Here is a 15,467-nt window from a genome sequence, read left to right on the forward strand (position 1 = left end):
ACATTAAGCTGTGCCTTTCATCGTGGCAATTACCATATTTTACAATGGTAAGGATGTTTCAGGGGCAGTCAATGCAGTTATGCAATTAAATACATTTTATCACTGACAGCCTCTGATGACACCATGTTAAACCCATTTACAGTTATACATCTGACAGCCAATTGTAAGACTAGAGCTGTTTAGTGGTTTGTGTGCTTGGAGAAATACCGTGGTAGCAAATCATGCACTTTCTATATGTATGAGATGTTTCCAACACAGAGCTAATCCCCTGCACCCGCACTTTGATTTTACATAAAAATCTGTTCCTCCTTTTCTCCGTATACAACGTAAGCTTTGTCGAGGTAGCCAGAAAATCAGAACTAAAGGAAACTGCAAATATTAACATTTTAGTTTAAGGCTTTTTTCAGTTTTTTTTTCAGGCCTTTTCAATTTTTAGGCACAAATCCATCCTACTGTGTAGCAGTACAGCAGTTTGAGCCAAAAGAAGCAGAGACTCGTTGGAAACATCCCACTTACAGTGAAACAATGACATCATCCAAGAAAGAAAATGAACTATATGATTGTTTGCTTGGAGCAAAAAAATTAATTGTTCATTTTTTTAAATAAATCTCAGATCAAACTTGAATAAAGAATGGGTATAAACTACGCAAAATTTGAGAAAGCTGCCGATAAACTATTGAGAGGTGAGTATTTCCTTGTGAGTACAAAGAAACTCAGCAGTTCCCAATTGTCTTCAGTCACAGTCATCGTCATGAAGAAGTTTGCAGATATAAATAATTGGGTGTAGTATTTTGAATTTAATCTCCAAACATTCAAAGTGCATATTTTCACTATGTCTTTGACCCAGGGAGAGAAGTGGTGTTCTGCTGGGAGTTATGCAACTGAAGAAGTACTGTGTGGGCTGTGATGATAGCCTTGTACCTACATGTTTGCCCATGCTTTCACTTTTGTCAACTTCTAAAAGCAACTTCGATGCTGCTCCCATGGACTGGATCACAGAACATCAAAACGGCAGTGGCGTCTTGTCACACTGCTTATACGCGGCAAAAAAAGTCTGACTTCTTTTTTTTCCCAAAATTCTGACTGCTTGTGACTCAACCTGGGAGCTGCATCTAAGTGCTTTTAATACCCCTGTTAAACCTCATGTCACTGAGGTTGATCTTTGTTAGCATTCCGAATCATAGCCCACAGCGCCTCCTGCTGAGAGACAGGTGAACAGCGAGAGAGAAGTCTACTACTCTACGACAACCCAAGAATCATGCGGGCGGAGGGAAAAGAACAGCGTGGCATGTAGTGGGGGGACACCGACACTCAAAATCCATTGATATCCATTTATACAAAAAAACACTGATATAAAAAATAAAATGATGGTCACGACTGGAGATGATCACATTCCGTTTGTTTCGCTTTGTTGGCCCTCTCGTTAACGGTCACCAAGTAGAACTGTCTGCTGAATCTCCATCCCCCTCCCCACAGCCCACCCTCCAAGAAAACCCACGGTTCAAACCTTGAAGTCTGCTACTTGCCAGCTCTACCTCAATCGCCTTCTACGGTCAGCTTGAGACTTGACAGTGCAGATGACTGTCCACCCATGAAGGAACCCACAAAAGACCCAGTCTGCCTCCCAGGCTACGTTTCGTTACGCTAACTAGAGAAAAAGGATGCCCCGAGGTCACCTGGTCCTCAGGTTGATTGATTCCTGCGAAGAAGAGCACTACCTAACGGTGGTGACCATCCCAGCTATTGAAGAGTGGCAGGAGAAAGAGTGAATTGCATCACGTCCTCTTTGCACTGCAGCCAGTTCGTCCAAAAGTGCGTGGGAGAAGAATCGGGGGTAAAGTGAAACAAGTCCTTTTTCAGTGGGGACAGACCTGCGTGTCGCCATGGGCCATGGCAGGCGCCATCTATGAAGGGGTTAGATGTCCTGGACTACAAGAACAAAACGCAAGCAGCCTGAGACACAGTGCAGCGCATCTCCTACAAAGGAAACGTCACAGCATGCGAAAGAGAAACATGGACAAAAACACGCTGGAAGGAATATACAACAACAGCAGTGTGCTATAGACACCAGGAAGCTCCTGAAATAGAAAGTTAGCTATAAAAGAACAGCAAGGTTAGTTTCCCCAAGCTTGGTGATTGGCCATTTCAATGACTCGATGCCGTCCATAAGTTTGATGCATGCCTTCATATCAACCATAAAGGGAAGGGGGGAAAAATGGGACCAAAAAAATGGAAGGAAGTGGGAGCTGGACCAAGCAATACAGGGATAGGAAACGCTAACGTACACACACCAACAAAACAAACAACATCCAAAACAAAAGAATAAAGGAAGGAAACTCAAGCCACATCCAGGTTAGCATCAGGGAGAAAGAGCAGCACTGGCAGAAAGGCAGACTGCTGCCTTTTCCACCTCCTCCCAAACCACACCCATTGCACAAACCACACCTTCCTAAACCAAGCCCTGCTCCCCCGAATGTCTCCTTCCTAAGCCACGCCCCCTTCCTGAACTCCATACCCACTTTTCCTAGCCTACTGACTTTGGAGCCTTGTGCCTTCACTACTGCCTGCTTCCTCTATGGGGTCTACCCCGACAAATGTCTGAATGGTGCATCGATGACTGACTGACAGACATGTGGCCATGGCTGTAACTCCATGTGTGAGGGTGAAGAAACTCTGGAATGGGACGTTCTTGCAAGTAAAGATGGGATGGCCAGGTAAAGACAGAAAGAAGTGACGGGATTGAGATAGAAAGAGAGAAGGAGCAGGATAAAGAGAGAGGGTGAGACGGGGCAAGAAAGAAGGAGGAGGAGGAAGAGGAGGAAGAAGAGAGTAACAGGGAGGGTGTACTTTCTTCATCTCCTTACCGTGTCTTTGGAGGACCTACGTCTCTTGATGCTGGAGGCCAGGGAGGTACTGATGGACCTAAAAGAGGCTTTCTTTTTGGGGTCGGGCTCTGCTCTACCACTTTTCCTATCCTAAAATAAATATATGTAGAAGAATTATTGATGTTCTCTAGTGGAGCTTATTTGCTTTCTGCCCCCCTCCCACCAACCCACCCACCTCCCACTCCCCAACCAATCCTCCCTTCCCACATCCACATCCCTGTCCCATTACCTCACTCTGCAAGGCCTGAGATGTGAAGAACCTCCATATCTATTTCTTGGTCTTCAGATCTTGCCTACTTGAAGGGAGGGTTACAGCAAATGTACCACTGTCCTGAGCCAACCCTTGAGTGGTGGGGTTATGACTTATGGGTTGGGCTGACCTTCTGTGGAGATCACATGGGCCCTGCAGCACTTTTCAAAGACTGTAAATGAGTAAATATGCTCATCCCAGGCTCTGACAGTCTACAAGAATGTCTGCTGGGGTTCAACATATCTCTCTATGTGCCTCTATCGGGCCAAGCATGGGAGAGCCTCGCCTGGATGCCAACATGTCCCAGGCTCCGTTAATACTTCACGGTGTGCAGTATGGACAAAAGGGACCTGCGTAGCTATTTGTTCTGCAGCTTTGTCCCTTGACCCCACAACCCCCTGCCAGCATACCTAAACCTCAAAACTTCTTCTAGCTACGCATCACTGAGCTACAAACTTTCCAGTCAAGCCATAACAGCATCTCTTGCAAGACCTGAGCGTGCATAGGTGTGCACATCTGAGTCTGTGTGTTTCCATTGCAACAACCCAACAACTCTATTGACTTTCTTGGAGCGTCAGACTTGTTTCACTTCTCCTAGTCAAGTCTCCCCTAGTCAAGTGCCCCCTCTGGCCAGCCCCTTAAGGGGTGCATGTTGCAGTAGGCCGACAAGTGAGGAAGACTTGATATCTTCTGCCCCCCCTCCTTCCATCCCCACCTTCATCACCCCATCTCAGTCATCAATGGCTATTCTCAGGCTTCTACGGGGCAGAGAGAGGAACAGCACAAGACTGGGTGTGTTTGCATACAAAGCTCATAATTAGGTATCCTTACATCCTGAGTCTCTAGAGAGGAAGAGGGCTGCATAGGGGGAAAAAAGAAAAATAAATAAATGTTCATCTTCTGCTATAAGGTCATTTTCACTTCATAATCCAAAGCAAAAGCAAATAACAGAACCAAAAGGAGTAGCTCACGAAAATAAAGACACCAAAAGCCAAGCAGTTAAAAGTTACATGTTTTACGGGGTTGGGGAACCATAAAAATGCATAGGTCCATGAGAAACAAATAATCAGTCGATACGCAAGTATAGAATCAAATCAAATCCTTGTTGCGTTATACCTGGTGTTGGGTATAACGGAAATTCACCCCACACACTCAGGGATAGAGACAGGTGCTGGGGATGGGCGGGGCGTTTTGGGAGAGGGCAGTGTGGTGTGAATTTCGCCTGTGGACATGCAGCATGGGGAACTGAACAGGAGAAGCAGGATGAATGGCATGACAATCGACCCAGGCCAGCACTGTCCCGCAGGACGTCCCCTTTGTCAGGTCACACGACTGGGCCTCTTGTTGACTCGTGAGCCCCATGTCCCTTGACTCTCCCGTTCCACAGTGTGCTTTAATACTTCGCCGCGTAACAAAATCAACTGCAGAAGAAATCGAACCACAATCGGGGGGGGGCGGGAGTCAATAGAGGCTTTCGAAAAAGAGCAGCGGACTCTCTTCCGGACTTTCGTTTGTGAATTCGACAACAGGCTTTTTTTCTTGGGGCTCAAAATCGAAAATGCTTCTCTTTAATTATGATAGGAGCAGGACTTCAGTCAAAGTGAAAGTAACCTACAGAGACCAGTTTATTCTTGTTGTTATCGTTGTATAACAAAACAAACATACAAACAAAAGATTCTAAGCAAGGCCTTTGAAACGGACACCAATGTCTACACCCGTTGACGCGCAGGTGTCCTTTCGTTTGGTTTCGTTTGCGACGCTGACCCCCGGCGAAGTGCTGCGTTTGCACAGTCTCGGCGCTGCACAGCATGCTGGACCAGAAGAGCTTCAGACCAACACAGATGCAGGGACTTGCAGAGAGAGTGAGCGTCCACCACGAGAGACGAGAGTGCATGACCTTCCACCAACCCTCCCCCGTCGAACGGAATTGTTTTGAGATCCGCACGCCTAACTCCGCCAGCTTCGTTCCGCCGCCCCTCCCACAGCCACCCAGCCGCCCAAGACAGTGCACCTCTGAATGACCCTGCTTATAGGAAGAGCTTTCGGCAGAGCAGGTGGAGAAGATGCCATCCAGCGAGGAGCTGCGGTGCTGACCGCTCATGCACTTTGTTTTTCCCAAAATGAGCCTTTGCAATAGAGGAAGACGATGCTCAGGAGGCTCGCGACTACGCAGCGAGGGTGCGCTGGCGTGAAAGATGCTCGCTTTGCAACAGCAGGTTATTCATAAGTGCACCGTTTCTGGAGTTACCTGTACTGTAGATATGCGCATGTGTAAAATTGTTTACATATGCACATACACATACATATATATACATATGTACACACAAACACACAAGCAGTCAAAATGATGGAAACATCCGGAAACCGTTCTAAAATCCCTCCACTCGGGGAAGAATGCGCTATTTTGTTATTACGGTCACATCTGTACCTGCAAAAGGATATGTTTAAATGGCATTTTCTTAATGGCATTTTTATTTCTGTATTTTTTTCCATTCATGGCCGCACGTTGGATGTCATCAGTCAAAGGGGAGGCAGCCAGGGGGAATTTGAACCGGACCTACTCTGTCATACAGGAGCGGTGAATTGACAGTTCCCCCGAAACCTGGTACTGCGGCCTTTCTGCATCTTGCATTAATTTTATCGTATTACTTTCCCATAACGTTGGAACTGCAGAGTGATACTCAAAGTGTGTGCTGAAGTGAGCTGCGGCTGGGACAAGAGCTACAACTCATATCCACATAGTTATACATATTATATATTGGCCATAAAACTACATAGAAATTCACCGTTTGCATGAGATTGGAATTTAATCTATTTAATCTGTAATTTTATCATGTTCCGATGGACAAATTAGCATATTTTTTTCTCCTAAAAACATGTAGAGCAATACCAAAACTGATATTTTGGTATTATAATATGGCTTGTCTATAATGACCTCAAACATATCCAGGAACATTAAAATCAAGTCTATGGTTATGATGCTTTTATTTGAACTTTTGTCCTTTATAGTAGGTGCCCCCATGCCTTTTGACTGCCGCTGTGTGTCTATATAGATATATATACACGCACACACGTGACGAATAACAGCATATCGGGGCACACGACAGACAGCGTTGGAAGGACACGGGTTTCCCGACACGCACAGGAGCACTGTGACCTTACCTGTCCGCGGCACGGCTGCCACCGTTGTGAAAGAGCAGGGCTCAGCTTGTGGCTGCGGGGTTTCCGCGGCAACATCACAGCCACACAGTGCCTACCACGGCAACGAGGCGCGACTCCCCCCACCGTCCGTCCCCTTGCCCCCTGCCTGCTGCGGAGCTCAAGGCATGGCCCACTTTCACACCCAGGACAGGTCGTTGTACCAAAAGAGGTTAAGTTTGCGGGAATCCGAGGCGTTCGGCTTTCTTCCAGAGCGGACAATTAACGGCGCTGTAAATCATTTGTCTTTCACGCAATTATTACTGTTACCTTAGGATTTTAGAATTCATAACAGCCGGCTTCAGAGAAATTCATAACATTCTGTCCTCTGTCTTTATTTCCACAACCACGGAACGGAGTCCCCGGTTTAAGGTACTTATTTATTGCTCGGAATCATTCTCAGCTATTTCTAATTTGTCGTTATGTATTTTTATTATACTTTACATATGTTGTTGTTGGGTTGTTAAACCGTTGTTAAACGCAAAGGTGCAAGGAGTCCTATGCTACAAAAGTTTTCCACTGCGTCGTGCCCATCAGATCACGAAAAGCCTCTTTCCAGTTTTTGGGTTATCGTTTATTTCCCTGTCAGCATTGTTGCTAGGCAACAAGAGCATTGACTGGGTCGATTTTACAGATTAGCTTCCTTTCAGCATTATTGAACTTTTGCCTTTATGATTGTTTTTATTCTAATTTTGACTTGTCTGTCAGCTGCCTGAGTGTTTTATCGCTTTCTTTGCAGCATTACCATTATAGTCAGTGCTAAGTTTTACTTTTATACTTTACTTTTTCATGTACGAGCACTCATGCTGATATCGAGTACTATTTTTTACTATTCCGTTTTACTTCACCTAACAAACCAAAAGAAGACTGTTAAGGATTTGTCACACATGCTGCAGTGTGACTTTGGTTTCGATGTTCTCATTTCTTGATTGCTTTGTTTTGAGTAACTCCAACTCTAAACAGCGATGATGGCATGGCAACAGGATGGGCTGTTTGTTTACGTACTAATGACGGAGTCCCGGCCGTTCCCACAACTTGACTCGCGGTAGCCTCCTTATTGTCCTGTTGGGACAGACAAGAGACAGCGGTCCGGTCGGCCTTTTGGGGGGCACTAGAGGGTGCTACGATGCCCCGGGTAGCCTTGGATGCCAAGGGGGTGGAGCTTTGACTGTGACTGCCCCAAACAGGCGAACCTTGGGACAGCAGAACTCCGCCATTGAGCTGCAACACTGTCGGACTCTAGACTGATCCCTTGTGGCGGCAGCCGTCACAACAGGGTGATATGCGTTGCGAGCATATCCTCTCTGACCTCTGATCTCCAACTCCCGGATAGCACATAACACACCGGTTATGGCCGGGGCGATCCCATTGTGACAGTTAGCCTCAGCTTGGAGAGGAAGGGCCAACGCCGGGGTTGTTGTCCGCCTCTTGCGAACCCTGCCTCTGCCGTTCCCCTCCCCAGCTCCAGGAAGAGAGGGGAGGCCCTACCTGCAGGTTCTTCCTCCAGACGTTGACGGCCGCAAAGGCCAGCTGCATCTGCTTCCTGCGGGCGTCTTTGTGGCGTTTGTAGGCAATCTCAATGAAAATGAGGAAGATGCCTGCCGCGATGCCTCCAGCCACCAGCATGAACACACCTGCAAGTGAACGGAAGTGGTCAGGGGATGGTCAGGTCATGGTTGCCCCTTAACACTTCACACTGAAGCGGGGGCCATTCCTCGAAATGCTCGATGGGGCTTCATTCATCCACTTCTGAGTGATGCCTTTCTTGAGCTGCCTCCATTGTTAGGGGTGCCAATGGGTGTAAAGAAAGGCAAGGTGAAATCTTCTGCTGATGTTTTCCTTCCTAAGCCAACCTTTGCTTCCACAAATTTTGTTGGGCAAAAATAGCTACAGCATCTTACCGCTGCAGTTTTTGTCCAACCACTCAATTTTTGCCTGTACCCGAGAGCAGACCATACCTGCCATGTTCTCAAAGGTGAGTGTGGCTGGGGCATTGCTCCGTGAGTCACACTCCTGGTATCTCACCCAGGTTTTATCCAAGTCCTCCATGAAGCCATTCTCATGGGAACTGTGGGAAGTGGGTTGGGGAGGGGGAAAGGAGCCGTAAGTCAGTTCAAGGCGCAGAAGGATAATGCAATGCCCAGAATGCCACAGCGTTCTAACACGCAGGACGCAGACACGAGAGTGGAAGACAGAGACGGACATAGACAGAGAGAGGTCAAGAGGTCAAGGCACAGAAGATGAGGAGATGATGCATAAAGACGTGCTGCTTCGGCTGGGACAGACCTGAGAATAGCCAGGGACACATTCTGTTTCCAGGGGCTGTCCTTTCGCATGCCTATGCCAAAGCCCGAACGGAAAAACAGCTCTCCCGTGGTCACCAGGTCGCACTTCTGCGAGGCTTCAAACTCCAGCACCGCAGAGTCCCAGATGAAAGCATGCAGCTTGCTGTGGGGGGGTTGAGGGGGAGGGGTGGGGTTACGACGTACAGGACAGTGCGTTACGTAAGGACCGTTACCATCATCATCATCAGCCACATGGAATCCAATGCCGGACGAACGCTCCCCCATTGGATTCCCTTCAAGACGTTCAGCTTTCAGGCTCGATCTGAAAAAAAACCTTACGCCTACATCTACTGTCCACCAGGCAGGGCTCCTCCAGCGGGTCTTCTCTTTCGCTCGTTCTCCTCAGTGATCTCCCTGGATCGGAGGAACAGAACAAAGGTGCCCTTCCTCGTTCCACCCATCCCTGCCCAGCCACACTGGGACTCACTTGTCTCGTACGGCCTGGATGGCCTCGGCTGCACTCTCGTAGTTGTGCTTCTCCATGTGACGGTACATGGTGCTCAGCTCCACCTGCCGTCGGAAGTAGATATCCACCGAGCTTTGCTTCACTGTGGCATAGATGAATTTGTCTGATGGGTTCCGCAGCTGAGGGATTAACACCGAGACGAGACACACGTGATGGAAATGATTACCAAGTCTCCTTGAGTTATGTGGCCAAAATCAAGGGCCAAGCGAAATAAGAGGGCGGAGTGGGTGGTATGAGCCAAATTAACGCTACAAAAAGTAGTCTCAACACGGTCCGATGAACACCAGAGAGCCCTCTCCCGACCTCTACCGCTTTACCTTGCACACCTATCTGCAGCTACCTTTAAAAGGAACCTGATTCAAGAAATGCACTGCAGAATCTTGTTTGTTCCTGCTCATATTTTTCTTGACTACCTTGGGTTTGCCCAGCAACCGTGTCTATTTTTTGTGGGGTCTTTCATCTGAAGATCTGTTTTAGAAGATTGCACCTTTTGGACACTCTGCACTTGGTTTCACCTGTTACTTACCTGTCCATGTCACAATGAATAGCTTATTCACGGGAAGCATTTGGCATAATCTTTTATAAGGTATGCCTTTGCTGTGCACCAATGCTAAACCCCTGCAGTCCCAAACAAGAGTGGTGCTGGGCTGTTGCCATGGGTACCCACCCGTGGGTCATTGATGCCGGTGATGCGCTCCTCAGGCCGATCCAGCACCAGGAAGGCAGCCAGGTTGGCAGTGTATGATGCTACGATGATCATGGCGAAACCAGCCCACACCATTCCTAGGATTCTCGCTGAGAAGCTACGTGGCGCACCTGTGGGTACAACATATACACATATGAGTACATACACGCAAAGGAGCCGGGCATTGTATGCTATCCGTGAAAGGGGAAGTGAGGCGATACGGGTACATGGGATCAGACAATTTTGTTGCACCATCTACCTTCTCCAATACCAGAGTTCAGCAGCACTCCCCAGGAGAACCACATAGCAGATGACAAGGTGAGGGCATCTTCTTCTTCTTCTTCACTGTTCACTTTGAACCTTCCAAATGGGCTTGAAGACACAGTGGGGAATCCAGTGAGAACCCATCGTTTTAAAATACTGTTCCTCTCCACCGGCTGCACTCCCCTCCCCACAAACCCCTATACCTTCCCGTGACCTCTGACCCTGTCAGCCAGCTCCAGCATTCTGGCGCTCCATACATGACAGAGGACGAGAGGCAGATCACAGAGGCAATGGTCTTAGTCTGTAGAGGAACTCGACTCCCAGCCCACTACAAAGACGACAACACGCACACTCGGGGATGACCACGGGCACGTCAGACACAGACAAGACTCCCCTACGTCCCCGCGATACCTGAACCGGTCTAGTAGGTAGAGCATCACCGCCACCACATGTACTGAGAGGCCCACCAGCAGCCACAGTGTGCTCTGGAACGGCTGCATGAACGAGTCCAGGGTGCTGCGGGGGATTTCCTGTGAACACACAGAACAGGTGGTCATACCGCTGCTCCAGCCCACGCTGCAAGACTCCTACTGGGGTCAAAACATGAATAACTTCTCATTTCGTTTCCTTCGATCATCTTCCGGTACTCTTGCCTTTTTCCATCTACGTGGTTTGTCATCAGCTTTGTTTTATTCCTAATGTTTCGTTATGCTTTTGGGACATGTCGCTCTTTGCAGTTCTCTGTTTTTGTAATATTTAAGGGATGCAGCTTACTTTTTTCACAAGGATGGTGAGTCCCTGGTACTTGAAGGGCTTGGAGAACTCAATGTACTGAGCTCGTTCATTGTTGATGGTAAGCGGAGCCACAATCATGTCTGCCAGACCCCCCAGGAGTTCTCCCATCATACCATTCCATTCCTTCTTGTTGCTGTTGTTCACCTGCACCACAATGTTGACAGAACAACAGGTCAGAAGGCTGTGATGAAGACCGGAGCCACACCTGAGAACAAGGGGAGTCTTCCGTCTTCAGCATCAACTAAGTTTCAGCTTCACAACCAATAAAGAATAAGGAACCCAAAGATGAATACCTGCTGTCTGTAAATACTGGCTATATTATACTTAGCTCCAACAGTAAAAGGACTTTTGATACCAACCCCAAGGAGGTCAATCATAGGCAAAGTGTAAATCTCAAGTCAAACAGGCAACACCAAGCTCAGTGGTCTTTTCGTTCAACTGCAGACCACAGCCTTTCATTTGCGGTGAGCTAGGATCGAGTTCAGCTCATACTGCTTGTTCTGTTGATTCCACTGGTGGTGAATCTCATCAACCCAGACCACCATGAAGTCCCTTCACGATGGATCACTCACCCGCCATTAAAGCGTCACAACAGATTGCTTTATGTTTCTTGGATGTCGGTCTGGAGTCGGGTGTTCTGCGTTTTCATAATCGTCAAGCTTAAATTCCAGTTAAAAGTAATGGAAAAGTCTTTATGCATATGTCATTATACTGGTTCATATAATGGATTGTGACAACTTGACTGTACTCTAGAATCACATTTCTTGATCTAAATTTATCCTTCTGTTGATGTAATGCACTCATTTTATTTTTCTCTGAGATCTACATCGTTTTACAGAAAAGCATCTACTAAATGAATAAATGTAAATATAGAGGGGTGTGGTGGCGCAGTGGGTTGGACTGGGTCTTGCTCTCTAGTGGGTCTAGGGTTCGAGTCGTGCTTGGGGTGCCTTGCGATGGACTGGCGTCCTGTCCTGGGTGTATCCCCTCCAGCCTTATGCCCTGTGTTGCCGGGTAGGCTTCGGCTCCCCGCGACCCCGTATGGGACAAGCGGTTCAGAAAGTGTGTGTGTGTGTGTGTGTGTGTGTGTAAATATAGACTACAGGGGGGTGTGGTGGTGCAGTGGGTTTGGCCTGTGCCTGCTGTGTGGTGGGTCTGGGGTTTGATCTCTGCTTGGGGTGCCTTGCTGCAGATTGGCATCCTGTCCAGGGTGTATCTCCTTCCACTTTGGCCTTGCCCCCTGTGTTGCTGGGTAGGCACTGGCTTGCTGCAACTCCTCCTACTTGGGACAGGTGGCTGTAGATGTTGATTGGTAGGTAAATGTAGACTATTGAACTTGTGACCACAAGATTGTAAGGTCAAGCCCAAAGGAAGAGCTCTGTTGTTTTGGCCTGATTAGATCCACTACGTGTTCGGAGATATAAATGTACAGTTGTGCACTATGTGTTTTTTTTTTTTTTTACGGTGAAGGCATCCCACACGCAACTAAATAATGTAATGATATCAGCTGCTTCTGGGATTTGTTGCAGCACACAGCTACGGTGCAGAACATGGTGTTACTTATGTAATATTAAAAAGGAAACCTTTTAGGTGAAGACACAGACACAGTACAGCCGTCATTAGTTGTAACACTTGCAGCCCTGATCTTGCATTAATCCTAGGATCTACAGTGTGTAAGTGAAGTATTAGTCATAAAAAAATCACACCACACCCTATCCTGTCAGTAAGCAGACATCCTGTTTTTTGTATTTCCGCTGAGGGCAGAATTGCTGAACACAGTTGGCGCAATGAATATTTATGAAAGCGCGCCTTGACGGAAACTCACCCGCTCCTGCGTCCCAAATTTCCCATCGGCAACCAGGTGCACCTCGTAGGTGAAGTTCATGGTCATAGCCAGCTTGATGAGAAGGTCAATGCAGAAGCCATAGCAGCACTGGGGCACGATGGGGCGTCCTGTAACCAAACCAGCATACAACCCCGATCGCTTTCTGTCCGAGACATCCCTCCGAAAGGTTATCGCGGTGTAACGTTCATGGAGAACCACACACACACAGAGACACACGCAAGCACCCACACGTATGCATAAATATATAAATGCACAAAACATATATCTATACATATATATGTATGCATACCTGATTCATACAAGGAGTATGTCCCTTTGTAATCGGTGAGCAAGTACGAGAACAGTGACACCATAAACACCTCTGTTTTGTTACCTGGGATGGTCTCATTGGGCCCAGTGCAGATCACCTTTTTTATTAAGACTCCATTGGGTGTCAACTCTTCCTTACAAGTCCCATCCTGCAGGGTGGGTTTCACATAGACGAAGGGCTCCTGATGAATGGTTACTATCTGCAAGGAGGAGGGGGCGTGTGAGACAGATGAGGAAACGACGGGTTTCTTTCACAGCAGCGTGATCTCCTTTCTGTTCAGCATTTTTTGTGTGCGAACTCCCCAAACGTGGACAGGCACAAAGGGAGTAAGGTCTTACAGGAGCTACCACAATGCTTCAGATCAGACAGATTACACGGCTCTCACCTTAAGTCTGGTGGACATCTGAAAGCCTCTTGGTTTCTCTGTCTCTCCTCCAGGCCAGATGATCTTCCGCTGATTATTCAGCACAACCTGTGGAGCCATGTCTCATAGTCAGCGATAGAAGTAGCTGTTATGGATTATAATTATTACCATTGCACTTATTACTTATTACTAGCTGACTATAGCTGCCTATATCAAGTTCAAGACTCTAGTTACAAGGAGGTTTGATGGCACAGTGGGTTGAACTGGGTCCTGCTCTCCGGTGGGTCTAGGGCTTGGGGTGCCTTGCGGCAGACTGGTGTCCCATCCTGAGTGTGTGTCTTACCCCCATCCCCAGCCTTGTGCCCTGTGTTGCCAGGTTAAGCTCTGGCTCCCCACGACCCTGTATGGGACAGGTGGTTCAGACAGTGTGTGTGTGTGTGTGTGTGTGTGTGTGTGTGTGTGTGAGACTCTAGTTACAAGCTACAAGACCACCAAGATTTGCTCCTCCATGCCAAAAGGACTTGATTGTTTGCTTTGTTCTGACCAGACTGCTATGCTCCTAAGTCTCTGACTGCTTGGTGATGCCATACACAAGAGGTCCTAAATCAAAAGCCTGAAGGTTCTCAATTTTGCCTCCATTGTTATGGAATGATCTCCCTCTGTCCCTCAGAGCCGCTGAGTCCCTCCCACCATTCAAGAAGGGTCTCAGACCCATTTCTCTCCTGATCTCCTGACAGCTACATCAATGAATCCAACACCATCTGCAATGATTATCCGTATTTTTGTTACTGGAATGCTGCTTCTTCGCAATGTCTTTTGGACCCATTTCTCTCCTGATCTTCTGTCATTACATTTGTCAGAAAATACATTATATGCCCTCAATACCAATTCATGTCTGTTTCTGTATATTTCCGTCTGTATGCAGTTTTGTTTTCTCTGAGTTGTACGTCGTTTTGGAGAAAAAATCTGGTAAATGAATTAATCAAAATAGAAATGTAAAGGACTGGGCTCAGTGATGCCAACGTGGATTCAAGTCACCCACTAACAATAGGTCCTGCTGGTTCTAGGTTCTCAGAATTTGATCAGGACCGAGCAGAAATTTATGTCTGTATACACAGGGGGAAAGTGAGGACAGGTGCTGAGAATCAATGGCCTAGACCTACATTTCAGCTTGAGAATGAAGGGTTTGCCAAAATCAAATGTACTGTATTTGTTTATTGACTTGTTTATGTAACAACAAGAGTGACAGCAGGCTGAAAACAGCAGGAAGAATGAGCGTACTTGCGTGCCGTTGTAAATGCCCACTTGGATCAGTCGACTCTTCTGGTAGTTGAGAATGCTGTAGTGGGCAAACTTTCTGTCTCCGTCATCGTTGAACTCCACGCGTCCTGTCAGGCCCTCTGGGTATTTGGTTGACATCAGAACTCTGGGAACAATTAGTTTCCATAAGCAATTCAGTTCAATTCAATTCAACTCAATTTATCTTTAAAGAGCACAGAGTGCTGAACAAAGGCATAGGACAAATAGACAAGTAGATAAGACAAATAGTCGGCTATACATTAAATTACTACAGTATCCATGCAAGTTATTAAAGTTATTATTATATGTCATGGAGGAAAGGAATAAAAAACTCCCAAACAAAATATAAGAGAGAAAAAAAAAAAACTTTGAGGGATCCAAGTGTCAGTGACTACCCTCCCCTCCTGGGTGGGGCAACTAAGCAACTAATACATATAATGTAATTTTAGCTCTTAATGATACGTAATACCTACAAGGAGGGCCTTGGAAAGAAGAAACCCATCCATGTATGCTCTATGTATAGTGAAGTGAGCCAATTTATGGACAACACAAATATGAAAATCATATCAAGTCAGTATTGCCATTGCTGTACATTTATTTATTTGGCTGATGCTTTTGAGAACAGGGAACTTTAACATTAAGTTACTTAGAGTGATCTACCCATTTACACAGCTGGGCATTTTTTTTAAATGGAACATTTCAGTGTAAGTACCTCGATTAAAGGTACCACAGAAGCAGAAGAGATTCAGTCTTGGCTTCT

At 46.9% G+C, this 15,467-nt stretch overlaps 1 protein-coding gene across 10 annotated transcripts in view; it reads right to left on the reverse strand.

The window, feature by feature from the left end:
• Nucleotides 1–15,467, reverse strand: part of grin1a (glutamate receptor, ionotropic, N-methyl D-aspartate 1a) — a 35,043-nt gene that overhangs the window by 3,375 nt on the left and 16,201 nt on the right. For 3 of the 10 annotated variants that reach the window (XM_018732914.2, XM_029252677.1, XM_018732913.2), the window contains 12 exons: nt 14,690–14,834; nt 13,430–13,516; nt 13,108–13,243; nt 12,714–12,841; nt 10,868–11,032; nt 10,505–10,623; nt 10,089–10,201; nt 9,812–9,960; nt 9,106–9,263; nt 8,620–8,781; nt 8,292–8,401; nt 7,822–7,967 (listed from right to left, as the gene is read on the reverse strand). In XM_018732914.2, coding sequence (XP_018588430.2) covers nt 7,822–7,967; nt 8,292–8,401; nt 8,620–8,781; nt 9,106–9,263; nt 9,812–9,960; nt 10,089–10,201; nt 10,505–10,623; nt 10,868–11,032; nt 12,714–12,841; nt 13,108–13,243; nt 13,430–13,516; nt 14,690–14,834 — 1,618 coding nt within the window. Of the gene's footprint in view, nt 1–2,864; nt 2,976–3,910; nt 7,396–7,821; nt 7,968–8,291; nt 8,402–8,619; nt 8,782–9,105; nt 9,264–9,811; nt 9,961–10,088; nt 10,202–10,504; nt 10,624–10,867; nt 11,033–12,713; nt 12,842–13,107; nt 13,244–13,429; nt 13,517–14,689; nt 14,835–15,467 lie in introns of those variants that run through there. The other 7 variants (XM_018732909.2, XM_018732911.2, XM_029252676.1 and 4 more) reach the window with 4 other exon arrangements.

This window comes from Scleropages formosus, chromosome 6 (genome assembly GCF_900964775.1).
Source record: "Scleropages formosus chromosome 6, fSclFor1.1, whole genome shotgun sequence".
NCBI lineage: Eukaryota > Metazoa > Chordata > Actinopteri > Osteoglossiformes > Osteoglossidae > Scleropages > Scleropages formosus.